The sequence below is a fragment of the Phascolarctos cinereus genome, unplaced genomic scaffold (assembly GCF_003287225.1).
Source record: "Phascolarctos cinereus isolate Bilbo 61053 unplaced genomic scaffold, phaCin_HiC Scaffold_1;HRSCAF=81, whole genome shotgun sequence".
NCBI classification, from domain to species: Eukaryota; Metazoa; Chordata; class Mammalia; order Diprotodontia; family Phascolarctidae; genus Phascolarctos; species Phascolarctos cinereus.
In genome coordinates, this window is record NW_027555514.1 from 5,437,271 (window position 1) to 5,464,773 (window position 27,503).

The following is a 27,503-nucleotide window of genomic DNA, read 5'->3' on the forward strand; positions in this document are numbered from 1 at the left end:
CAACGGGGACCGAGGAGGCCAACCGAGGCCAACTGAGGCCGACGCCCGCAGAGCGGAGGGGCTCGGGACAAAGCTAAGCCTAGGCACACGCACACGGAGGAGAGCGGACCGGACGGATGGCGCATACGCTGATTGATGTTGACCCAGGAACAGACACCTGGAAGAAAGGAGCAGAGGCACAAGCGCGTGCGCACATCGCCGAGTGATGCCAACATCAAAAGCGGAGAGGCCTGGATGCACGGCGCAAGCGCAAGCGCATCCAGGCAACTGACGCTTCCTAGCCCCGCCCACCCCTGCCAAGAAAAGGGAGAAAGGTACAAAGGACCGATAGCTTGTGCTCATGCGCATCTCCCTTGAGGTTTTTTTTTTCCCCACTTTGAAGGATCAGGTCAAGAAGTCAAGGACCGGCAGCCCAAGCGCATGCGTTTCGCGGTGACTGATGCTAGAGCCAAAGCCAAACCAAAATAATGAGGGAAGCGCCTGCATGTGCACATGCGCACATCCGGGTACAAGGGTGGTCTAGCGAGCAGTCTTGGAATTCAGGCCTGAGGGCTCAAATGCATGAGCATATCCATGACTGATGCTGACCCTAAAATATATCCAGGCGCGGAGGAATGATGTCATAGGCGCCTACGCACTGTGTCTCCTGATGTAAACAGCGGCTTCCAGGTAGGGCGCGCGCACCTGCCCTTTTCTCGCTTCCGTCTTCCCCCTCCACAACCCCCCCCCTCCCGCGCAGGCACACTGCGGGGAACGCCTGACGGCCGAGCGAGCCAGGAGCGAGCAAGCGCCGGGCCGTGAAGGAGCCCGCAGGGGCCCGTCCAGGTGAGGGAGACCCCGGAGGAGGTGGGGGGGTGGGGCCTGCGGGGCCCGACCCCTCCCCCCGATTGCGACGACGGCGACCTGAACGTCACCGATGTCGGGGAGCCGCCCCCTGGGGGGCGGGGGAACCTGCTGTGGGGCCTGGCGAGAGCAGAGGAGACCCCGCCTGGGGTGGTGACAGGGCCCACCAGGGTTAGCCGAGCCCCCGCCCTGGGGTGATGAGGGGCACCCCTAACTATAGCCTGAGCCCCCCCACCCTGGGGTGATGAGGGAGCCCCCCTAAGGATAGCCAAGCTCCCCCGCCCTGGGGTAATGACAGGGCCCCCCAGGGTTAGCAGAGCCCCCTCCCCCATCGCACAGCATGAGAATCCAGTGTTTTAGGGTGTTAGCTGGCCCCCATTGAGGTCCCGCAGCACCCCCTTCTTCAGGGAGCCTCCCCTCTGTTAATCATCCCCATTGATGCTGTGTGCGGCGTGTTTTGTTTGCATCTCAGCCTCCCCATTAGACCATAAGCTCTTTGAGGGCAGGTGCTGTCTTTGGATTTCTTTGTAGCCCCGGCTCTTAGTGTGGAGCTTGGCACACAGTGGGCACTTTGGGTTTATTGATTGATGGGGAAATAGGCGTCATGGCCCCCATGATGGAGGGGCACCAGAGTGGAGCTCTGAACTCTAGAATCCTGGATCTGGGACTGCAAGGGACCCCAGATGCCCACCCCCAGCTCTATTGTTAGACCAGCAGATGGTAACCACTCGCCCACACATTAAAGGTGAAATCTGAACCCAAAATTGTGCGATGTGTCGGAGGTGACATGTGAACCTGGAGGCTGGTGCTTTCTCCACTCTGTTCATCAGCCATTTGTCATCCAAAGGCCACCAAGTTTTCAGTGACCATCTGCTAAGATCTCTGCAGCCTGTTTCCCCATCTCTAACCCTGTATTCTCCCCAGTTGTTATTGTTGGAGCACCCATGATTTCCTCTGCGTGAGACCCTTCCCATGGAAGCAAAAGACACACACACACACACACATACACACACACACACACACACACACACACACACACAGCAGATGAGCTGTTGGGACCCTGGATGTCTCGCATCCCACTTGCTCCCCTGGCTTGGGAGGAGGGCGTTAGGGGCAGAGTCTGCTGGGAGCCCAGCTTTGTGGCAACTTAGAGTTCTCAGGGGTCTCATGTGGTCATGCCAGACTCTGCTAAGGCAGAGCTACAGTGCAAGAGCGCAGGCAGCCCCTGCTCTCTGCAGCCTAATGGGGGAACTGTTGAGCAGAGTCGAATAGAAGTAAGGGCCGAGAAGGGGTCAGAAGAGCTTCCTGGAGAAGGTAGGGTTTTCCCAGAGGCTTGAAGAAAGCCTGGAAGGAGAGAGATAAGGAGGGAGAGCCTCCCAGGCCTAGGGGACCCCTGGAGAGAATGCCTGAAGCCTGGGCTGGAGGGGCTTGCGCAAGGCCCCTGGACCACAGAGCGTGTGATGGTGTGCAAGGTGTGCGAAGACTGGAAAGGGAGGAAGGACCAGGCCATGGAGGGCTCGATTAGCTAGGCAGGATTCTCTCTTTGGTCCCAGCACTTGCCGCTGTCAGACTTGCAGCCAAAGGCAGGCAGACCCCAGGGGGCCGTTATTGCAGTGGTCTGGGCTTGGGATGATGAGGACCTGCGGCAGCACGGTGACGGTGTCAGGGGAGGGATCCTGGGAAGGCAAAACTGATCAGCATTGGCAGATTGGATAGGAAGGGTGAGGTGGTGAGGAGGTGAGAATGTCGTGGAGTTTGCAAATCGGGATGACTGGGAGGATGATGGTACCCTCAACAGGACTAGGGAACCTGGGGGAGGTTTTGGGGGGAAAGACAAGTCCAGTTTGGGGCATGTTGAGCTTGAGCCATCTATGAAATGGCCACAGTAGGTGTGCAGTAGGCTGTTGGAGATGCAACGCAGGGAGTTAGAGGCGGATGAGTCTGAACGTGCTCAGCATAGATATGATTGCGAATCCTCAGGAGCTGATGAGGTCATCAAGTGACATAGCATGGAGGGAGAATGGGGCCCAGGACAGAGCCTTGGGGACACCCCTGATGAGTGAGCATGACCTGGCTGGAGATCCAGTGACAGAGAAGGAGCAGTCAGTCAGGAAGGACAGAGGGGCATCCATACTATTCAGGAGGAGGGCAAGGGACAGCGTCCAAGGCTGCAGAGGGGTCAGAGAGGCTGACGACTGAGAAAAGCCCGTTCGGTCTGGGCACAGAGAGATGTTGGTAACTTTGGAGAGGGCAGTGTCAGCTGAGGAAAGTAAGTGGAGGCGCTGGTGTTAGACGGTCTTCTCCACCGAGGGCCGCAGGGAGAGAGGACAGTGGTGAGCACGGGTGGAAGGACCACATGAGGCTAGTTTGTGGATAGGAGAGATGTGGGAATGTTTGTGGGCAGTGGGGGTGAGCTGGTGGGGAGGGAGAGATTGAAGGAACATGAGTGACAAAGGGGATACCAGGGGACAGAATGGCATGGCGTGTGTAGGTACAGGGTGGGTCTGGGCAAAGCAAGGTCACCTTTGTGTGTGAGCTGAGCTAAAGGAGGAGAGGGGGAGCTCTGGAAGGGGAGGCAGGGATCTAAGCTGGGGCTTGGGAGGTGAGGAGAGGGAGAGGAGGGTAAGGAAATGTCAGAAGATTGCCTAGGTGAGCTTACATACCCTAGATCTGGAGGGGGCCCAGTCATAGCGTTTTATTGGAATGTTCAAATTGGGGTTCACATCCCTGACTTTTACAGACTTGGGCTTTGTCCCTGGTGTGTTCCCCTCTATTTTCTTCACGTAAAGTACTGTTTATCACTGTGAATCTTAAAGTGCTAGATGCATTTTAGCTATTGTAGATGTTCAGTCTTGACTAAGCACCAGTTAAGGTCAAAGCCTGTTAAATGACTTACCCACAGTCACATGGCCAGGATAGGGTTCAAACATGGATCTGCTAGTGAGAGGTGTGTCGCTTTTTCCTTTGTCCTCTCCACCCTGCAGGCACACGTACTTTACAGTGGTCCTCTGCCCGCTCCAGTGCTGATCATCTGTTTATTCTGTGGAGGCCATTCATGTTGCCCTTCCTCCCTGCCCCCCCACCCCCAAAAACAAGCAAACCAGCAGCATTAAGTAGCTCAGGTCACACTTATGTGGGCTGGGGAAGGACGAGGAACCTCTTTGGCCTCCGGAAACCTGTTGGAAGCAGACTTTAGTTGCAATTGATTCTTTTGAATTCACATCATTTCAGCTATTATGAAGAAATTGTTAGTGGTGGATTCACTCAGACAGATGAAAGTGTATAAGGTGGTCTTCTGGGAAGGTAGTTCTTCTTTGGATGGGCCGTATTTAGTGCCTCCTGGCTTATCTCGAGGAGGACTGTTGCAGACCAGTCACAAGAAACAGGCCATGGGGTCCTTCGCTGGGAGGCACTCGTCAGTGCCCTGGCTGTCTGGCTGTCTGTTGTGAAAGGCTCAGTGGGGCCAATGGGAGGCCGCAATAGCCAGGACTTCCCTGTTCACACTTTTGTAAAATAGATGGGGCCAGTGTTGCTGGCCCTGGAGACTAGAGGAGGCAGTTGTGGCCAGAACGCTTGAGTAACGCCCAGGTCTGAATTTCTGCTCTGGGCTTTTCTGTTAGTGTGGTCCCTGAAGGTTTGCAATCAGAACTCCAAAGTTGGCGGCCTTCTCTTTGGTATTAAGAGGTCCTAGGACCATAGGGTGGAAGGAGCCTTGAGTTCAAGACAGGACCCAGCCTTGAATCCTGACTCTACTGCTCTTGCCAAATCACTCCACCTCCTAGGCCTCAGTTTCCTTATTTGTAAAATGAATGGACTAGTTGAGTCTCTTAGGTCCTTTCCAACTTTAATTCCCAAGAGCCTTATTTTTATTTTATCCCTGAATTTGTAATCTGATTGGAGCATCAGCCTCATTCTTACTCTTTTTTACTGTTGTTATTTGCATTAGTATTACAATGTAGGAATCATTTTCAAGGTAACTTTTGGTATGAGCATTTAGCTCCTTAAAGAATCTTTTTCTTGTGGAGGTGAATGATTACAACTAGTTAGAACTAGCTATTTTAGCCTCCTAGTTGTAGGTAAAACAGATAGGTCTTAAAGGTGAGACATAATTGAGCTCTTTCACCTCAGAAAGTCAACTCTCAGTGTGGCAACTCTGCAGACTGAAGGGCAGGGTCGAGTGCTTGCTGGTTCTGCTGAAGGAAGCTTTACTAGAAGTTCATTATACAAGTGAAATCAAACTACAGTCCAGAAAACATGAAAATCTCTTTTATTTTGTACTAAAACCAAATTAAAATAAGAGTTGACTGTTTTTCTTGGAAGAACAAAAGAAGTGGTTTCTGAACGTTGCCCCCCTCCCAGTAGAGAAGGCGCTGGCCTGGAAGACCGACTTCATTGAAATCCAGCCAGAGACACTTCCTAGCGATGTGGCTCTCAGACTGTCACATAACCTCTGTTTGCCTCAGTTTTCTCAAGTGTAAAATGAGGATGATAATAATACCTTCCTCCCAGGGTTGTTGGGAAGATCAAATGAGGTATTTGCCAAGTGCTTAGCACAGTGCCTGGCACATAGGAAGAGCTGTAGAAATGCTAGCAGAGCATGGTATAGCCTTTCTCCTTTGTTCCTTCCTTACACCGTCCTGTGAGGTCATTTCCATCTTACTAGTGATCAGGAAAGTGAAGCTTGGGAAGGGGCTGAGAGCTTGGCTGCCATCACAGAGCAGTACTGGTAAATGGCCGCCCCAGGTCTAAGCTGCTCCTCAATAGTACTAGACCCTCCAGGAGTTGGAGGAGCCTGTAATGGCCCCGAGGAGCGCGGTGGACGGCTGTCTTGGGTTTTTTGTCTTTTTTGTCTTCAAAGCCTATGATTTTATTGGAAGAGAGAATGCACGGTGAGGAAGCATCACCTCCATAGCAGTGTAAACATGCTTCAGTTTACAGACTTAGCATTTCCTAGGGCACAGACGGAGGAAGGAACTTGTTGTGGATCAAAAGGCCAGTCTGTGTGTGGCAGAGGTGTTCCTGATCCAGAGCTTGACTCTGTATCGCTTGGGCTGTCCTGCCTGTCTTTGCTGAAAACCATAAAAATAGCTTGATCCTCAGAAATTCAGGAAGTCATATTTTCAACAGTATTTTGGCATGCCAGGATTTGAGTATTAAAATAACTAGTGGATGTCTTTAAAAAGTAATGTAATTGTCTTTGTATATTAATTTGTTATAATTATAATAATAACTCAAATTTTCTTTTGGAGAGTGTTTCTTTTTCCTTAAATTTGCAATAATTATTTTTTGTAGGTGTCAGACATGGGTAAATCCTTTTCTCACTTGCCTTTGCATTCATGTAAAGACGATGGTTATGATGGAATGACATCGTCTGATAATATGAGGAATGGCTTCATTCATTCCGAAAGCCATAATGAAGATGGGAGGAATGGAGATGTTTCTCAGTTTCCATATGTGGAATTCACCGGAAGAGACAGTGTCACTTGCCCTACATGTCAGGGGACAGGCAGGATCCCCCGAGGTAAGTAGCGTCACATTTTTTTCTTTTCCCCCCAAATTGATGGCATCAATATGCATGCATGGAGTTTTCAGAAGTAAGGCTAAACTCTATCGTAAGCCTTGCCCCGTGTTAGCAAGCCACCTGAACAGAGAAAAAGGCCTCAGAATGCAGTTTTAAAAGTGCTTGTTGCTGATGGTGGGCAGAGCTCCACATTAGGCCCTGGGGAAGCACAGGTCAAATAAGACCCAGTCCCCTTAGAAGATTAGATCTTCACTTTAGAGAATCACTTCAGTTGTGTGAAGGTTGGGTTGGAGCAGAAGAGAAGGGGGCCAGGAGACCAATCTCTACTCTAGATGACAGATGATGGACTGAGGGAGAGTGCTGGCTGTGTGCATGTGCGTGTGTGTGCGTATAGAACGACAGAGATCAGTGATGCTCAGTGACGGGAATGACTTGTTTGGTGATTGATCATATGTGTGGGGTGGGGGAGGAATTGAGGATGTCACTGACATCGGGGCCCTGGACGGTGGTTCCCTTAACAGAAAGAGGGACATTCAGGTGAGGGAGGGGTTGAAGGAGAATGAGGATGCATTTTGTAATATTCTGTGACACTCACATACTGCAGTGGGGTTAGCCATTCCCCAGAATATAGGTGACTGCCTAATTTCCAGCTCTTAAAATTCCTGCTGTGAGTATGTTGGCAAATCAGGGTCCTTTTCCAACCCCTCTTACCTCTAGAATCAACTGTAAGTTACTCTCTTTGCCATTTAAAGCTCTTCACACCCTGGCTCCATTGTGGAATTGAACATCAGTTGCAATATTTTAAAAATCGCATTTGACCAATGAGTTCCCTATGCCTCCATGGAAGCAGTTTTTCCCTTTCTTCCTCATTAACATTATTTGTGTCTGTTTCATTTCATTCATGAAAGCCCCCCATCCCTCTTGGATTGACTTGGGATCATACCTTTTAGCTGAACCCCTTTAAATTTGTTCTCCTGAAATCAAGGGTGTGTGTCCAGCCATGCCTGACTCTCCTCTCTTTCTCTGTGCCAATGTTCCCGATTGAACGGGCACCGTGCCCCAGCATTCCCGGGTAGGAGGGCTGGAAGGCAGAGTGACCAAGACAAAGCAGTGATCTGGTCTACCAAAGAACCTGTTTGCTTGCTTGTCCTTGGCAAAGTGCGTTCGCTCAGTCCCTGACTGTGGCGTTACGGCCAGGGGCCAGCCTGCTTTCACTGAGCCTGGCGGGCAAGAGCCTTTCTTTCCTGCCAAGTCCTGCAGAGGACTATCCCCTGTCCTACGTAGTCCTCAATTCTCCACCTGGAAAGGACTATTGATTTCCCCTTGGCAATGGTCTGTACCACTTCGATATAAAGGGCCAGGCAAAAACGTCAGCCTGATTCCTTCTGTCCTCCCTTCTCTTCTGTGACTCGAGGCTGATTCCCCCTCCTGCCTCCCTCGGTTCCATGCCAAGCACTAAGCAGAGCACTTGATTTCCTGGGAAGCAGGTGACAGGGAAGGGAACAGGCATCTGTGCAGCGCTGACCTGTGAGAGGAGGTGAAGGCGGAGCTCAGGTTGGCCTTTTGTGAGGGGTGAATTCGCCTTGTTAATGGCTCGGGGCACGAGCCGCCCCGGGGCACGTGGCACCTTCAGGCCCTGGAGATTTGCCTCCAGGAAACCTGCTTCTCTTTGATCAGACCCGGGCATTGGTCAGCTCCTGCTGTGTTGCTCCATTCCACCCTCACATGACTAACCTTTATTCACATCTGACTATTACACACATACGTGTTCATTACTCAGCGTTTTAGAATGAGGTCTGACCTGTTACTCCTAAACCGACAGAAAACCGGACTAACACTAACACGCATCTGCTTTGGGAAGTGTTTGCCCACTCTCGAAATGTTGATTTTCCAAAGGAATGTAATGGGGTGATTATGTCAATGAACAAAAAATGAGAGATGATTATATGTAAAGCACCATGCTAGATGGTGTGATGTATGCAGAGACATATGAGGCATGATTCCTGCCTTCAGTAGGAAGTCATGAAGCATTTGTTAAGTACCTGCTAGGTGCCAGGTGCTGTTGGGGGGGGGGGCGGGGGAGACAGAGAGAGAGAGAGAGAGAGAGAGAGAGAATGAGAATGTGTTTCAGGTATGAGGAACATGCTGAGTGTGGTGTGAGGAGCAGCCGGGGCTGGTGTCACTGAATTGCAGAGTGTGTGGAAGGGAATGGGGTTCAAGGAGGGTGGACAGGTGGGAGGAGCCAGTGACGAAGGACTCTCAAAGCCAGGCATTGATTCTAGGGTGGTCCAGTAGGTGGGTGACATGGTCACAAGCCCTGTTTGACAGCTAAGTGGGGGATGAAGTAGAATGGGCTGAGGTAGGAGCCAAGGAGGCCAGGGGCATTTGCAAAAGAGTCTGTGAAGGCAAAATTGACAGGATTTAGCAACAGCTTGGATATGGCAGGCAGAGGCATGAGAGAGAGTGAGGAGTCAGGCAGGACACTGGAAGGTTGTGAGTCTGGGGCAGGGGAAGAGTTGTTGCCCTGGAAGGCAATAGGAAAGTTAGGAAGGGGAGGGATTGGAGGGGCAGAAAAAGCGTTTGAGTTCGGGCATTCTCAGTTGAAGATGTCTACACACTGTAAGCTGGCAAGATTCAGGGAGTTTACAAGATGTGATCAGATAAGAATTAACAATACATGCGTTAAATAACAGTCTGAAGACAAAATAGTAAAAGGTCTCACAGGGCAGTGATTGGTATAATTAATTGTATGAGTTCAAAAGTGGGATTGTACAGAGTATATCTGATGATCTAGGGGCCTTTGTGGGAGGAGGGAAGAGTAGAGCTGGCCGTTAAGATTCTTATAATTAGGTAGGATATTTGCGGGGAGGGAATTCCAGGACAGGGCTTGATATGTGCAGAATACAACGTGTTCTCATTTCCATCAGTTTGGGTAGAGGAGAAGATCCCTTAGGGAAATAAGTAATAAGACATGAAATAGATTGTAAACATGTTGTCAGGGGCCTTGAATGCCAGAATAAAGAGTGAACTTTTCTCTGTAAGACGTAAGAAGCTATGAAAGTTCCTAATGATTATAAAAGTTGTGATGCATAGATAAATCTGATCATTGGCATGTCAAGGGAACTGGAGGGGGCAAAAAGGATTTAGAAAGATAGGCAGAGGAGGATGCAGGGAGAGAGCCTAGAACAAGGGTTCCTAACCAGGGATCTATGCTGCCTAAAAATCTAGCTTGGTAACTGTTTCAGTGTAACTGCTTTCTTCTATGATCCTCTGCTTTGTTCTGTGCATTTAAAATGTTGTTCTCACAGATTCCATGAGCTTCCCCAAACTGCCCAAGGGATCCATGACACAGAAAAGGCTGAGACTTTCTGATGTAGAAGCTAATTTCTGATAACGTTTTCCTTCTTGGATGTTGTATGAGGGTCTTTTGAAAATCTGTGAAAATTCTTTAAGTTTCATGTTGCATTTTCTGTACTTAATAGAAAATGTGATTGTAATTTCTGTTTCATTTATTTATTTGGGAAAATAACTTCCCAATTGGGCACGTTTGAGTTCCTTGGAGTTTTTCAGGGTGGTTCAGAGTAAGCCCCCATTGCCGAAGCCCCTACCTTATCCTGTGCTCACATGTGCTGATTACCATAGAATCACGGCAATAGAGGTCTTGATGTGACTTGCTAGCCTGTTCAGTCATTCTTTTCTTGGTCTGCCCTTGCTGGCAATGGAATGGTATTTTACTGTGTGTCTATTGAAATGTATCTTTTAATGTCCTTCTTATATTTGTAGGCCAGGAAAATCAGCTTGTGGCATTGATTCCGTACAGCGATCAGAGACTAAGGCCAAGAAGAACGTAAGTAGCGATAAAAAGAAATAAATGTTTACCTGCTTTCTGTGTTTGTGAAAAACTGCTCTGGCTGCCATTGGGTCGTAGAAGAGCATCATGGTTCCAGTTCTGAGGTGTCTGTAACTTGGTAGGGAGCACTGTGGTTCAGTGCCCAAAGGCTCGGCCTCCGAGCACACATCCTGTACTAAGCGGGTGGCCAGGGCCCAGCTTGGTGCACATGCGTACACAGTCATCCCTTAGCATGCATGGGACCGGGATATGGGACCCTGTGAATAGGAAAAACCACAGTTAACTCCAGGCCCCACCCCAATTCTGATCAGATTTATTGAACACATGAAACAAGTAAAACAACACACTGCACCGATAAAAAAGTTGCAGTTTCTGTGTGAGAAAGATTAATCTCACACATGAGTTAGAGTCTTGGTGGATTTCTTTTTCCCAAAAAACATGCCAGATGCAGGGATCACTGTGGGAGAAATTATGTGACTAGGTCTGTATGGTAGAGAGACAAAGGAGACAGCATTCCCAAAGACAGCATGCAGCCCAGATTTCTTCAGTATACTGGAACTTTTAAGGAAATTTAACTCACACATTTATCTTTTCATCCTTCTGGTAGTAAATTATGAAGTGGATGAATAATATACAGTTTATGCATTTATGACTTCCTGATTTTTTTTAGTTTTCTTTACATGTGCATATTGGCTGCAAATTTCCAAAACTTTCCATTTAGTCATCAATGGCCAGCCTGTGAATAACCAAAGCTGTGAAGGTTGAGGGATAGCTGTGTACACACACACACACACACACACACACACACACACACACACACACACACACACACACACACACACACCCCTACACTCAAAAGCTTCAAGATAACTTAGCCATGAAAGCAAATTGGAAGAAAAAAAAAGTCACCTCCAGGAATAGGTTTTACAGCACACAAATTCATGAACTGATTATTACATCTCTGCCCTTTGGGGAAAGCTTGGCTTTTCCTCTTTTTTTTTCCGAAGTGGGACCTTTAGCCTCCTTCATGGAAGCCAAGAGCCGAGTTGTCAGCCTGGGGTTTTTTCTGTGCCAGAAATCCCCCGAAGCCGAGCTGCTTTCTGTTTCTCTTCACTCCCCTCCACTCCTCTCTCTTGAGTCCCTCGGGCTGTGTCATTGGCTCCTGAAGAGTCTTGGGATTGCCCAAGGCCATGCATCCCTCTTCCAACTCTGCCCTTGTGGCAAACATGATTAGAGATTAGCTGTCAGGTCATAGATGGAGCCAACCCCGAGACAGAGACACTTTCAGAGTGAGTTCTCTCAGCCCTGGTCGTCGGCCCCCTTCTCTGCACTCACCGTAGCTGTCTTTCATGAGCTGGGCTGTCTGCACACACTGTGAACTTTCACTGGACAAGGTAGAAGTACAAAGTAGGCCTTCCCCTCTTCCCTTTCCCTTCTCCTTCTAACTTCCCAGTAAATAACAATTGTAATTCTCATTAGCTCGAGGAGATGTTTCAGAGCAATGTCTCTTGAAATGTAGGTGACCAAGCCCAGAAGTGTTGTGGGGAACAGTGGGGCAAAGTTTCCACAGTCGGGGCGGTGGCTTGACCCCATGAGGTATGTGATAGGAGGGGCAGCTGCCTCCCGCCCTCTCTGTGATAGCCAAAGGTGAGGCTTCTTGACCTCCATCAGCTCCACACCTGAGCCCCCAGGACATGGCCGCCATGAAGAGGTTGTGATCTTCATCCCAGTTCTCCTGACATTGCCTTTCCCCCCAAAACCTGCCCGTTTCCAGGCTTCTGTAGCTATCTCGAGGGCACCACCCTTCTCATCTCCCAAGTTACCAGCCTTGGTGTCTTTATCTTTTCCCCTACTCACTCCGCTCAGTTCTGAATCTCATTGTTTCTCCCTCCCCAACACATCTGTCAGTCTGTCCGTTGGGCTTTCCTGCCACGGCTGCCACCATTGTTCAGACCCCATCACCTCTTGCCCGTACTGCTGCAATGGCCTCCTTCCTGGCCTCCCAGCCTCTATCCAGGCCGGCTTCTGCCCAGCTGCCACAGTGATTTCTGAAATGCACCTCTGGCTAACTCCAGTGGCTGCTGTCTGAGCACTCTCAGATCAAATCTTACTTCACCTTTTTCTCATTCTTTGTCAGTTTCTATTTTTATTTGGCTTCTGTAGCTTTACATAATTATTAATGCAGAGTACTTATATGTCTGATTTACGAATACAGAAATGTTGATGGTGGTAGTGCGCTCCCAAGTGTCTTAGGGGAACATGATCAAAACAGTTTAGAGATCACTGACTTAGAGCAATGCTATTTCATAGAATGTGCCCATCCAGTCCAATTTAAAGGTAAGCTAAGTGATGAACTGATAAACCTTCACAGATTAAGCATCAGATTTCAAGGTAGCCTGCATTGGATGCTACAGCAGAGTAGTGGACTGTATTTAATGAGGAAGGGGTTTTGGGGGGTTGGGGGTCCAGACTTGTACTTCAGTGTAGAAGCTCCCTCCACTGATGCAGATGGACATATCCTGTATAATTTATGCTCTTAGAAAGTTGCAGGTCACTTGTCTTCCCTGAGGGTCTCATACAGTGTGTCATATTAAAATTTTAATTTGTTTAAGGTGCTAGGAAAGGCTTATCTAATTTCAGTGGGAAATATTATTTGTGAAATTTTAACACTATACAGATCAATATTTGTTCACTAGGTATAAATTAAATCTCGCTTAAATACTTCAGTATAATGTACTTTAGCATTCTTTTTTTTTTTATTAACTTAAAATACTGTACATTTTCACACTAATCAAGAAGCCAGTCAAAAAATTGAAATCTCTAAGAGTTGAACATTTTACTTTACCCCATGCTAAACTCAGGATCATCTTTATTATGGATATTTAGAGGGGAAAATGGCCCTAAGTAAGAATATTTTACAATGAGTGTATAATATGTGAGGAACTGAGCACCAAGGTGTGTGAAGAGCTTGTCTCTGACATGCCCTGGCTGTGATCCCAAATGCCCCCGAGCAGCTCTTCAGCCCCTGCCCATCTACATTGGAGAGGGCATTTCTAATTGGAATTTTGTTGTTCCAATACAATCACCAATCAGGTTAAAAAAGATTAGAGCACAAGGAAAATAAATATCAGTCCATGTGTACTTCGACTGAGCTTTCCACACAGTTGATGGCGTGTTTCCATTTTAAATTGTGCTTCCTTTCTCTTTGTGACTTCCAGAAAGCTCTATGTGATGGCGTCTGTGTTTGTGTGTCTGCTCCTTTCTGGGCTGGCTGTTTTCTTCCTGTTTCCTCGCTCCATTGACGTGAAATATGTCGGCGTTAAGTCAGCATATGTCAGTTTTGACGACGAAAAGAGGGTGATCTACTTAAATATCACAGTAAGTGCAGATCTTTATGCAGAATATCTTTGTTCTTTTTTTTTTTTAAATTCTGTGCTTCCGTGTGTATGTATTTTTCCCAGGATCCGTATCAGTTTAGGGTCAGGACAGCTGGCAGCCCAGGGGATAGGACTCTGAGGCTGTGGTCAGGAAGACTTGCGTTCCCATCTAGCCTCAGGCGTTCACTAGCTGTGTGACCCTTTGCAAGCCACTTTCCATCTGACTGCCCCCGATTCCTGAACTGTAAAATAGGGATGACAATAGCTCATAACACACAGTAATTCAAGTATGCTATGCTATACTATGCATAGGCTAAGGAATTGGAACTTTATTTAGGAAGATTGGTTATGACAGGAGAACCACATGGCACCATCGCCTGGGACAGGACACTGAGCAGAATGAGGCAGAGATGCCACCTACTGTAACTGACAGTTGTATGTCTTGGTAGATCATACTCAGTGACTCTCTTGGGTCTTTCTCTGAAGGCAAGAGTGTACATTTACTTATGAATAAAGAATTTAAAGAAACGATTATTGGGGGAAATTTGTCATTCCAAGAACAACTCCACAGAGAGAAATTTCTCCAGGGAAGATAGGGCAGAGCTGTTTGCAAAGTCATGTCACACCAGGACAGACACCCAGGGGTGGGGGTGGGCATCTCTGCGGGCCCATGGGCTCTCATGTTCTGCAAGCAGGGACGTGCGCCAGGCAGAGCTTGCAGTCATCCAGAAAGAGCCCAGTGTGGTGGGCGAGAGGCACGCCCCTCGTGCGCACCAGCCCCTCCTCCCTTGGACTTGTCCTGATCAGGCATTACTGCCATGCCTGCTTGCCTGTGGCAGCAAGGGATGCGTCCTTCTGGGTGTCAGAATGTGTGTGGAGTGCATGTTTCTTGAGGGGGCTGACTTTCATCTCCATCTTTTATTTACAGTACTGGTCATGGGGACTTGATCAGTGCTTACAGAATTTAAATGCTTTTAATTAGAGATATATCCCTGTCTCCATCACTTAAAAGTCCCTTGCTCATATCTCTCTTGTGCCTAGGACTCGTAGATAAGTCGCGTCATTTCTTCTAAACATCTGTCAATTTAGGAAGAGAGCAATTTTTCTTCTCAGCCTCCATTCTCTGCAGGCGGGAAGGGCCCTAAAGTGCAGACTGAGTGTGTGTGGTCATCGTCCCAGACCTCCTCCTTGCTGTGTCCTTGCACAGTCCACCCAGGGGTGTCCGGCCCTATTTTTGTCTCTGCTGCCTGTGTCCTCACCTCGGGCATAGGCCCTTTGCCCAGAGGTGTTTATGCTGTGCTCCCTGACCGGTTGTAGTCTGCAGCCTTGGTCTGACTGACGCTGCTGACTGGCCAAGGGATCGAACAGACAGACCTGTAGTTCGGAGCAGTAGAGGTTGAACCCTGCCCCTGCGGGCGATAAAGCAGGGTTTTCTAGAGGAATCCTCCCACCACCTTGGAGAGGCCCTGGCAAGACTCCAAGGAGCAACCCGGGGCTTTGGGAAAACAAATTATGTGGACAGCATTGTTGTTGATGTCACTGATGGCGGTTTGCCTTCTGAATTCCTTTTCTTCTTCTTTTCATCACCCTGTAGTTCTGTTGAGAAGGAAAGGGGAAGTGAGGGTGAATGAGCATTTATAAAGCACCCACTGTGTGCAGGGCATTGGGCTAAGCATTTTACAAATATCATCTCAATTGATTCTCACAACAAGCCTGCAAGATGTGTGTTGTAATCATTATACCCATTTTATACTCAGAGAAACTGAGGCAAACTCCTCTCACGTCCAAGCTGTTGCCAGGGTTGAGATAGCACCTTTGCAGGAGCTGCTGGGGGGGGTCTGCCTGCCTCAGGTCTCTTCCCACTCCAGTCCATCCTGCATTTGGCCACGTCCTTCCCCTGCTCAGTAGGGCTCCCTGTGGCTTCCAGGATCAGATACAAAATGCTCCGTTTGGCATTCGAGGCTCTCGTCCTTCCAGTCTTTCTCACCCCTTCCTCCTGACATGTACTCGTGGATCCAGGGCCCCTGGCCTCCTGGCCATTCCGTCTCTCAGCTCTGAGCATTCTCTCTGGCCGTCCCCCCTCCTTACCTGACAACTGGCCTCCCTGGCTTTCTCCAGGTCCCAGCCAACATTCTACCTTTTCAGGAGGCCTCACTGAGCCTCTCTTCATTTTAGTACCTTCTCTCTCAGCTATTTCCTTCTTATCCTCTGTGTAGCTTGTATTTCTCTATCTGTTTGCTGTGCTTCCCTAATTAGATTGTGAGCTTCTTAAGGGCAAGGACTGTCTTCTGCCTCGTCTTGTATCCTCAGTGGTTGGGACAGTGCCTGGCACACAGTAGGTGTCAATGAACATTTACGAAGTGACTGATTATTTATATCTGTAGATACACATATACATGTATATATGCTTGCTGTCTGCCCTGTTAAAAATAACATTCTTTGTACTCAGATCCATAGTACTTCACATAAACACATGGTGGCCGCTTAATAACGATTGATTGATTGTTGCAGGCAGCATGTGAAGGGCTTTAACAGAGCTTGTCATGTGTCATAGAGGGAATAGGGAGCCAAGGTGGTTTCTTAAGGGTAGAGTGACATGGTCAGACGTGTATTAATATTAGCCCTTTAGCAGTTATTTGGAAAATGGTTTTGAGGGAGGTTGTTGGAGGCCATTCAGGACCCCCGACCCTTGTGTAGACGAGGGATCAGAAGCCTAGAGAGGCTGACAGTTACCCAAAGTCATGTAGGTATTAAGTTGAAGAGCTTGGGCTTTAACCTGGGTCATGTGACTCCAAGATTCAGCTCTGTGTTTGCTTCTCACAAAATGGCACCATCGTGAGTATCCTCCTTAGTTTGTTTGGGATACCTGCTTTCTGTTTTCCCTGTAGTGTTTGGCAGCACCCATGAGTGATCTTTCCCAGTCTCCACCAGAGTACAGTACTGCACAAAGGCGCTTGAGCCATGAATGAATTTTAGAATCCAAATGGTTTGAGACAAGTTAAAAATTTCCTTCTTTCTCTTTGCAGAACACCCTGAATATAACAAACAACAACTATTATTCTGTGGAAGTCGCAAATATCACAGCACAAGTCCAGTTTTCAAAAACTGTTATTGGAAAGGCACGATTAAATAATATCACCAACATTGGACCACTAGATATGAAACAGGTAAAGAGTGGGAGGGAAGCTTTTTTAAATTTCTAAGTGACTCCTCACTTATTTTTTTTTAATACATCAGAATGTGTCAGACTGTCTTTGAAAGACTTGGTTTTAAATTTCTCCAACAGCTCCTTTTAATCAGGAAAGAGTATCATGGAATTGAACATGCAGAGATGGGGTGTTTTGGCTGTAGGAATTTGAAGAATTATTCTTTTAAAGCTTACCATCACTTTAATCCATTTTTATATCATTTTTATCTTTCAGATTGATTACACAGTTCCTACCACTATAGCAGATGAAATGAGTTATATGTTGTAAGTTTGGATTCTTTTTTAAATCAGTAGTATGAACATCTTTTAAAAACTGAGCCTTGATCTCTTTCCTACACTACAGTATTTTTGCCTACAAAATTTTATTTTAAAATTATCCTCTGTTGCATTATGAGCTTGAATGTACTTTTTTTAAACTACCCACCTTGATTTCTGTGTAGCAGAAGGTATTAGGAAAACCCTACATTATTTAGCCCCAGAGAGGGGGACGCCCTGGGAGTCCGAATTCCCAGGGCTCGGCTCCTGCCTCTCCTCATGTGGACTCTCAGTGCTCTTTAAACTCATCTTCATCGGTGTGCGTACCAGAAAGTCCCCGTGGTGATGAAATCACAGCTTTAGATTTAAAAGAGAGAGAGACAAACAGCAGTTCCAGAGGAACTGTTTGATATGTGTTTGTACACATGGTTCCTTTAAAGAACCAAGCCATTGGTGTATTCAGATGAGGAAGACCCCTGAATAAGGGCGGCTTGGTTATTCAGTCTCCTGTGTGTGTCACCATCAGGTTTGAGGGCCTCATAGGGTGAGGAGGGGGAGGAGGAGCTCTCATCTTTTTCCGTCATTGATGCCTCTTCCTCTGTTATCTTTAACAGTGATTTCTGCAAGCTGATCTCCATCAAGGTGCACAACATCGTGGTCATGATGCAGTAAGTGGGTGTGGTTGTTTTCTGTCCAGGCTGGGTGACGTCACCTAGGTGGGAACTAGATGACCTCTACATCCTTAACGTTCCCTCATTGATGGGTTTCAACAACCTGTGATTTTTGTGCTCCTTTCAGTGACAGAAGTTACAGCTCCGCTGGGTCTTTCTCAGGGCTTTAGGACTCTTTGGCTGGAGCGGCCATCCCCGTGCAGCCACTCTGGTTGCAGCGTCGCCAGGCTTGCCAGCCAGTGGTGAGGAGGTAGCTGGCTTGTCCTTCATACTCAGTGCTTGTGATAGGACCAGCTTGGTTTGACTTACATAAGTCAATAATAATGTTACTGGTATAGGCTCTGCCAGGGCACGGGGCCTTCTGCCTCAGTGGTCACCGAGTTCGTTAATGCCCCCTGAGCCGCATTTCCTAAAGCACAAGAAGTGACCCAGATCTCTCAGAGCGGGTCACAGGCCTCACTGATGTGGCTTCCCTTGCAAGGTTACTCCAAGGAAATTCCTGAAAGTCATAAAATCGTGCTGTTAGTTTATCTTCCTCCAGAAATGAAGAAGAGATATATTCTATGGAAACTGAAAAAAAATCTGCTAAACAAATATGGGGTTAAAGAAGAAATCAGAAAAAGTGATAGTAGAACATAAAAAGATAGATGATGATGATAACAACACATCAGATTATGTGGGATGTCACCAAAACAGTTCTTTGAGCTGGACTTCTGTCACTGAGTGGCCTGCCTTTGCGATAGAAAAGGACAAAAAGAATGGCTAGCTAAAGATGCAGGAAAAGAAACAAATTACTGGTCCCCCAAATTTAGGTAGCTGTGTTCACTGCCTCCATTTCCCTTTTACTAAGAGCACAAACAGGAAAATATAAAATGAAAGAAGAAGACTTGAATTGATAGAAACAAGTTCTTTTTAACAACCTTAGAGTTTCTTTGTTGGGAATCTGGTAGGCGAGTGTAGACAAGAAGTAGAGTTCTCTGTCCACATATTCTTAAAGCAGCACTAAGGAGCTAGCAAGAGCACACTGTGAGTGTGAATTGGGAGGCATTTTTCGGTGTTGGGTGGGGCCCTCTGGGGTCTGCGGAGAGACTATTGACAAGAGTGATTGGCCAAGGTCACATGGCAGAGAGAGAGCAGAACTGTGCTGTGCTCCTTCCATTTAAAGAATGTAGCAACAGGATCATCTAGTCTTGTTTTGTTTAATTGAAATGTGAAATATTTTATCTACATTGTGGTTAAGTAAGCTTTTTGTGCATGGAACTTGTAACCTTATTTCCATTTATAACTTTGTTTCTATGGGGTACTGTTTTGAACAGCTAATTTTAAAATAAGTAGCCAGTTCTGACCAGCACAGTTTGAGAAGGGCATTGATAAGAGGGTCCTGGTGATGGCGACCGAGATGGCGACAGGCCATCAAGGATGTTCAAAGACAGGATTCTTGAGCCTGAAGAAGAGGAGACTTGGGACAGGGATGGAGGGGGGGAATCCTCAGGGATTGAAGATGTGCACGTGGAAGAGAAATAGATTTATTCTGGCTGGCCCCAGAGGGTGGAACTAGGGACTGTGGATAGAATTGGTAAAGAGGTGAGTTCAGGCTCAGGAAAAACTTCCCCGTCATTAAAGTTGTCCAGAAGCGTAATGGTTCCCCCCCTTGGAAACCTTTGAGCAGAAACGGCTGCCCGTTTGTCCTGGATGTTGTAGGAGGGCCGTGCTAGATGCCACTGAGGTCCCTCCCACCTCCAAATTCCGTGATTCTTTGGGTGGGACATTGAGAATGAAACATCCTCATTTGCAAGTTGGGGAATGCTTTAGTAGGACTTGGCATCCCTTTGGGATTTGGGGTTTTGACCTTTATTTGATATTTCTGGTTTTTTCCCCCATGCTTCATGTCTTTGACGTTGGAGTGAAACTTGGATTAAAAAATAAATGTTATAATCATGAAATATATTTAAAAAAACAGGGTTTTGAAGAATTGCCAGAAGTTCAAGTAAATCTGCTTTGTTAAAATTGTTCTGGCTCAGCAGGTACCCCTCTGGATGGGAAGCTTTTGTGGAAATCGGACCTTGTTGGCCACTGGCCCCAAGGCTGAACTGTTAGCACTTGGAGCAGGATGGTTTCCATCATGCATATTCAGGTGACTGCCAAGCATAGGTACACGTCCTTTTCTTTCTCATCCTTGTTTTTATTTTTAAAGAGTGACCGTGACAACTACCTACTTTGGGCACCCTGAGCAAACCTCCCAAGAGCGGTACCAGTATGTCGACTGTGGAAGAAACACCACCTACCACCTGGGCCAGTCAGAGTATCTGAACGTGCTGCAGCCACCCCAGTAGATGCTCCACAGCCCTCCAGCGCTCGCTCGCAAAGACCCCCGCCTCACCTGCGCAGGCAGACCTCAAGTTCACTCTGTTGTCACAGGGGTACAGTTAAAAATATGTAGGCGTGCACTTGCTGAAACTTCTTCTCTCTTGTGGTGTTGTATTTCCTAATAATAACCAACATTTAACGTAGTGCGCTAGGACTCGCCAGGCGCTCTCCATGTATATTATTTCTGTGCTTTGGTCCCCATGACAACTCTGTGTGATGATTATTGCTGGAACTGTTCATCCCCATTTCACAAAGGAGGAAACAGTCTCAGAAACGTTCAGTGACCTTGCACAGGCACAGCTAAGAAGAATGGGAATGGTACTTAACCCAGACCCCTCCTGGCTTCTCGGATCTCACTCTTTCTCTCTCTGAGACCCTGCCTGTTTCTACTAGAAACTTCCACGGGAAAGGTGAGGGTCGAGCTTGTTGCCTGGGAGTAGTGTTACGGGGACCTGTGTTTCTGAACGTTTTAAAATTCAAGTATCTCATCACAAATCCGTGTAAGACACGATCCTGACATTTAAAACATTCTCATCAGGGAACTGGGAGTCTGAGGTCTGTTGTCACATGGAGGTATCACTGAGGGCCCCAGTGGGGATCAGAAAGGGACGGGACGGATCAGCTGGTCTAACCTCCTACTCTGGGGGTCACCGACCTTAGGTCACCCAGGGAGCAGGTGACTGCTAAGGCAGGTCCTCGGGTTGCCAGGCCAGCTCACTTTCCCCTCCTGAACTGAGGTGTGAAATTTTTTTTTTTTTTTGCTTTTCATGTATTGTGTTAAGCCGATTGGTAGTTTGACAAATTTGTAAGCCAAAATAATTTTTGCAAAATTCTCAGTCTAAAGTTCTGTGTGGCCCCTAGGACAAATAATCAGGTTCATCAGTGTCTATTCCCATTTTTTAGTTGAGATTTTGCAGAATTTGTGTGATTTTAAGGCACCAACAGAATCAATAATCCACTGTACCAAGCTGTAAATAATTGAGCTGGGCATGACATTTATATGGTTTCCTTAGAACTCCAGTCCGACTCTATCAGTGAAGACCTAAGTCAGCTAATTATGAAGTTGGTTGTCAGACAAAGCCAGGACCTCTTGTTACACTGCCGTTGGGCACCTGTGAAATGTGGACGACGTGCAAAAGAGAGGACACAAGCTCAGCTCTTCAACTTGTGTCAGTCAGACTTCGTGGGAAGGCCTTAGAAAACTCCTCGCTTCTACGTCCATGTTTACCTCAAGGGCATTTGGAGTCTGTTGTATAACTGAAAAGAAGGTCACTGTGGTCAGCATGCATGAAGGAATTCTGCATGTTATTAAACCATTGGCATCAGTCTTTGGTTTTAAAAATAATTAAGAATCAAATTATGTCTTAGCTAATTTGACTGTGGAATCCCTTTTTGCTTTTCTGTTTCTAATATGAACCAACCCAAATCTCTCTTCTGTCACTCCCACACATACATGCCTTCAGAGATATTCTGATTGGCTGTGTTTTCATTTCCTTTCTGCGAGGCAGGCTTCTCCCTGAGATCCTTGTCATTCAATAAGTGGTCCCTGATTGTCAGTGCTGAGCATCTTCCTGGGTGAGGTGCTAAGGGGGTGCTGTAGACAGGCACTGTCTTTGAGCTTTAATTCTTTCAGGATTCTTATCACTGGGAGAATTCAGGGTCCCCCTAAATAGTGCCCAACCTTGATACGGAGAGTCACAGTCACTGACATTTTGATAACTCTTTGAATTTCACAAAGCACTTTACTTCCCTCTGACCCTCATGACAGCCATTGTAATGGCTCCTTCTGGTGGCATTAAGGATGAGGAAACTGACCTTAAGTGGGGCTCAGAGCCAGCAAGGAGAAGAGGAGGGGTTTGAGCCCAGGGCTCCCTTGACTCCAAGTTCAGTGCTCTCTCCACTACTTCGTATTGAGTGTTATCTTTGCGACTCCACTTGAGAGGCTTAAAGCATCCAATACGTTTAGTTCTCTTGCCTCCGCTTTCTTTGTGTCTTGCTAGTTCCCTCTGTGGGAAATGACAGCAGAAATCTTCATCTCGCCCTATTACTGTTCTCTGCCTCTGGTTTTGGTGGCTGAGCGTGAAAAGACTTGTCTGTGTTTTCTGCCTGTTTAGGTCTTTAACATAACATTTCCTCTTTACTCTTGTGCAAAACATCTTCACAGCTTGGCCGTCGTAGCTTGGCCAAGTCCAGTCTCCTCCGTTTTTGCTTCCTTGGCCCCTGTTCTTGAAATCTCTTTCCTGTTTGATCCTGGTTTCTGAAAGCCTTTCAGCTCAGTCTGTTGTGTCTCTCTGATTTGTCATCCTAAGGTCCTCATTAGCCTGGAAGCTGTCTTTTCACTCTGCTCACACACAATTCTGAAGTGACCTTGGAACTCTGATCCTTCTCCTGAATTTGCAGTGATTCTCTTTCCCCCAGAGTCACTGTTCATAGCAGGAGCATCTTGTATTCTCCAGGTTCAAAACCTTGGCATTCTCTTCGGGCCTTGTCCTCCCTTCTCCATCCCTAACCAAGCCGGGTCAAGTCTTCCTCTCTGCTTAGATCTCCCCTCTTCTGTGCATTTGCCACCACCCTATTCTACCCTGTCCCCTCCTCCCTCTTCTTCTGACTGCTCATTTCCTCTTCCTCCAAGGCACTTCATCACATCACGGCCATCATCTCCTGGGAAACCATCACAGATTTACACTTACCTAAATGTGACCGGTTCTTTCTTGGGTTCCCTAAGCACAGGTTTCATTGGTAAACTCATTATCCTGCCCTTCCGATTGCATTGTTTTGCTCAAGTTCTCAATGGTAGTTTCTGTGCACACGCATGTGTTGCCTGTATATATTCCCAGACACCTCACTGCTCTCGATGAGCTTACAGTGGGCTCTCTCTTGAACCTTGCTAGCTCCCACTGTCACGCATACACGTCACATACCTTAGTCAGTGGTTTGCACACACAGGCATCGGTCCCATGTTGACTAACCAAAGCAGGCTGTGTACATGGGCATAAAGATGTAATTAAGAAAGTCTCAAAGCTTCAGAATTGAGGCTGGTTGGTTGGTTTCAACTTCTTAATCACAGACATGCATTTCACTTGATATCAGTGGTTCTGAAGTTGGGAGGAAAAGAAAACATTTCTGAATTCATGAAAGATATTGAGTGGGATCCTCTCAAAGAGGGTCACTGAGCTTCCAAGACCCTTGTCAGTGGTGTAGGATGGCCGTGTAGAGCCTGACAAATCCCGTCCCCTCTTCCAGCCACGTGATGACGATGTTCAGGTGGAATACATTTGTTGGTCATGAGTAGATGTGGGCATTGGGTTCTTAAATTGTGGGGTGCCTCTGTGCTAGGCCACCTCCTCACTATGTCCGCACGATCTCCTCCTAATGAATTATGAGTTACTGGGAGCTGCCCGTCTCCCAAATCCCAGGCTAGGGGTCCCTGCTCTGGTAAAGCTCCTGTGCCCTTGCCGGGTCTGGCAGGAGCCTTCAAGCTCCGGGTCTTCATTGGGATTTGTTCTCTTATCACTAAAAGATCCTCCAGGTTACTTCTGGATATGAGATGGTGGGAGCATTTCAACGTTCATAATGTTTCACTGTAAAGAAAAGTCAGGAGATGTCTATAACCTGACTCAGAAATTAATGATTTCTTGAGATTAGTAGTGACTGATAGAAGTTTATATTTACTTATTTAATGTTTAACATATTCTGATCATTCCCCACTCCTAAATGAGGTTTCCAGTGTCTCTAAGTAAACATTAGATGATATTCAAAACTGACCTAAAAATAGAGGATTAACTGATGTAAAAGTAAGTCCAGTGTTCGCTAATTATTTTATTAATAACATTATGTTAGAAAATGTCAAAATAAACACTTTTTACTGACCCCAGAGGTTCCCAAACTTATTTAGCCTACCACTCCCATTTCAAAAGAAAAAAAATTGCTCAGCACCGCCTTGGAAATCTACTTTCTTTAACCCTTTAATGTTTTTTTTTAAATTTGCATCATTTCAAAAAAAACCCATGAAATATGTTTTTAAATGATGCATTTTAAATTTAACAATTTACTGTCAATTTTGGGGGTTTTTTCCTGCATTGAAATTTTGATGACACAATATTGTGTCACGTCACCGTGTAGTATCATATTGTGAACAAGTCATTTTACACACATATGTTCCTGCTGATGCGTGCTGGACTTCCCCAGAATGCACGACAAGCTGACCGGCCAGTGCTTGCTTGTTAAGACTTGTGAGCAAACTTGACCACTGGTTGGTTATAACTTATGTTTTGTGCATTTATTTGGAAAACAGTGTAATCACTATGACTTTAACTCTGTTACACAGCAGATGAAACCTACACAAACAGTTTTTCAGTTTTCTCCTCTTCTTTCCTTATGCTCCTGCTGCCCCCTTATTTTTATTCAACACCCTGCAGTTGCACCCGAGTCTACTACCACCCCCCACCCCACCCCCAATCATTCCAGCACCCCCCAGGGGGTGGTATCATCCACTTTGGGAACCTGTGACTGACCCTCAATGGGCTGGACAATAAAATGAGGCGGTTAAATAAATAAGCAGCACCTTCATTCAAAAAAGCACTTTGAAAAGTATTTACAACTATGATTTTATTTTCATGGTATCCTTTTTACAAGCCACTTACATTTTGGTCTTTCTTGGCCAATGTGATGAGGATTCCTTATGGATATTTGTGAAAGTGCATATGACATGTCACATTTGTAAGAAACATGAGCATCTGCCAAGTGATTCCTGCTCTCTAGTGGGATGTTTGAACATGCATCTGTTATCCTGGGCCTCTGTTAGGGAGCAAGTGATGTTGCAGCCCCTGCTGTAGGCTGCACCCTCCTTGTGCAGAGGGCGGCCTGCCTGCCATCAGCACAGTGCCTTGGGGTGGAAAAAAGAGCCATCCTGGACCAGGCTGGTGACAGAAGGGGGGCCAGGGCACCCTCTTCATCCCCACAAATACAGACACCCCCCCCAACCATAATAGGTTGGATGAAGAACTTGAGTAGTGGAATCATCAATGGAGGAGGTCATGAGGAGCTGAGCTTTGTTAAACACATGGGAAGGCAGTGAGGGTTGAGATGGTTGAAGCTGCATTGGTGCAGTCACGATGGGCGTCGGTTGGCCGCTCACAGGAGGCCTCTCCAGTAGACTTGGGGTTCTCATTCATCCCCTCCTCCTCCACCTTATTTCAGAGTAGCTGGTTTTGCTATTCTGATGATAACTAGTAAAATTGCTTTTTTTTTTCCTTCTCCAGAAAACTCAGTTATGGAAATAAACATGAATTCCACATTATGATTACATCTTTTAGGAAAACAGTGGTACCTGGGTACGTGAAGTTCCATTAAAAACTGTCTTCTCACAGTACAGTGCGGAACAGTTTAAGAAGCTTTTCTAGTGTGAAAGCTTTGCATTTGTGGGGGCCTTGGCCTTCTTTCCATGGAGTCTCAGTAAATAGATTTTAGTGGGGAGTGCAGGGTAATGTAAATGTGCATTTCAAATTCTTTGCATGTTTCATGATCCCACTAGAGCTTTTCATATTTTGAAAACATTGTAACTTGATAAAAAAAAAAAGTTTCAAGATGTGTCAATATCAAATTAATTTTTTTGTTTTGCTATTTTCCAGTTTAAAAGATGCATTTTTGGAAGGAAAACTTTAAAATACATTCACAGTATTCATCGTCATAATCTTCACTAAATATTAAAATAGTCTTTTATATGTAACATGAATTGAATCTAAGGATTTTAGATTATGAGCAAATAGGTTATCAGCAGACTACCAAGTTAATGTGCATTCATTTTTATGGCTGCACACTTCACTTCACTGAGGCAGCAAGGGCTTTGCTTGTAGAGTTCTTTTATCTCAGCAATTCAGTGGATAATTTATTACTTTTATTTCTTTTTCCTGAATACAGTTACTGAATTTCAAATGTTATTATTCTTGAATCAAGTTTGACTTGAAGAAAAATATTTCTAAATTATTGAGAGAATTGTTTAAAAGTGTTTAAGACCCTTCCATGTTTTTAGCATTTGAAATAACACATTAAAACAAAATATATTTGAGGATTTTAAAAATTGGAGTTCTGTATCCAAGATGAACATTAGATTTTTTATAAGTTTGGTTTTTTTCCTATTAGTCAAAATCTATTTTGTAGTGACTGAGTCAGTTATATTTTTGTGTGTGCGCAGAAAGCACAAATCTAAGATGGCTTTTTCAGCCTATACCCAGATTGTTGATTAGTGAAACTTTAACGTCCTTCTTTTAGATGGCATATGAGTTACTGATGTAGTTTTTGTAATAGAAAAGGTAGAACCCCATTCCTGGGCTCTTTGCCAAGTGGTTTACACTTCTAAGGGTTGGCTAACTTCATCCCGCTTTGTCCTGTTTTGTGTTTAGCACAACCCCTAAAGCAAAGACCATGGCTCTGTGTCTGTCTGTACGAGATCTCATTAGAGCTCATTAGCTTCAGGACTGTATATAAATTAATGCAGAAAGTATCTGGTAAGATTTTAATAGTAAAATATAACTTCTAAGAAGGGGAATTGCTACCTTCTGTGTGTTACATTTATTGAAATGTGTTTAAGGAATAAATTTATAGCATATTTTAGTAAAAGAACAAAAAAGGATGAGTTTTGGGCCAATGGCCTAGAGACAATACTATTTACTACCATGTAGATGCTCTGACTTCAAACTCTCTTCCCCAGAATTATAAAAAAAACCCACAAAATCTCGGAGCTATTGTCTCTCTCCTATCACTGGGAGATCCTTAGGGCAGTGTCATACTTGGGTTATTGCTTAAGTGGTTGAACACATGGATTCTAAATGATGGATTATTTTTGGATAAGGAATTTTGGTTTTTGTGACCCATTTGGATTATAAATCTTACGAACTGTGGAATATGCCTTATGGACAATCTTTCAGAGGTAGACTAAGATTATTTAATAGTTTTTAAAGAGTGAACCTCAGTGCATGTGGTGTACTGGACTCCATCTGCTCAGTAACTTCTTGAGTTAGGGATAGCAGTGCTAGTTGGGTTCCAGTCTTTTCTTTCATGGCAGGTGAAGAACAGAACCTAGAACTTGGGTGTGTTGGGCACTTCTTGTTTGTATTAACATTCATCGGGGATATTACTGACACACCGAGCTCTTCAGTGGAAGCATTTGGGTGTGAGCTTAACCATTGTTGCAACTCACTGAATCAGATATGCAGATCGTATTTAATAAAAACATAGAAACAAGAAAAAGTAGAACTATTTTTGTAATTAAAAGGTGTAACTATCGCTCTTGTAACTATGTGTGTCAAACTAAAGTCTGTAATGTGTTAACTAAGCATGAAAATAAAATTTCTTGCTGTCAAAGTGCGTTTGGATATGCATTTTGGGTTCATTAGAATGAAATGATCGAAGG

General features: G+C 45.9%; 1 protein-coding gene across 2 annotated transcripts; it reads left to right on the forward strand.

The window, feature by feature from the left end:
- The first annotated feature begins 295 nt into the window (after positions 1 to 295).
- On the forward strand, positions 296 to 27,454 carry TMEM106B (transmembrane protein 106B). 2 transcript variants are annotated; one of them, XM_021000085.2, is made up of 8 exons: positions 296 to 669; positions 6,136 to 6,364; positions 10,148 to 10,211; positions 13,433 to 13,592; positions 16,618 to 16,758; positions 17,014 to 17,063; positions 17,669 to 17,722; positions 19,920 to 27,454. In XM_021000085.2, exons 2-8 carry the CDS (start codon positions 6,145 to 6,147, stop codon positions 20,056 to 20,058), a joined length of 828 nt encoding a protein of 275 aa, XP_020855744.1. In that variant the 5' UTR covers positions 296 to 669; positions 6,136 to 6,144; the 3' UTR covers positions 20,059 to 27,454. The 2 variants fall into 2 exon arrangements, with proteins under 2 accessions (XP_020855744.1, XP_020855745.1); XM_021000086.2 differs by lacking the exon at positions 296 to 669 and adding an exon at positions 686 to 825.
- Positions 27,455 to 27,503: the final 49 nt, after the last annotated feature.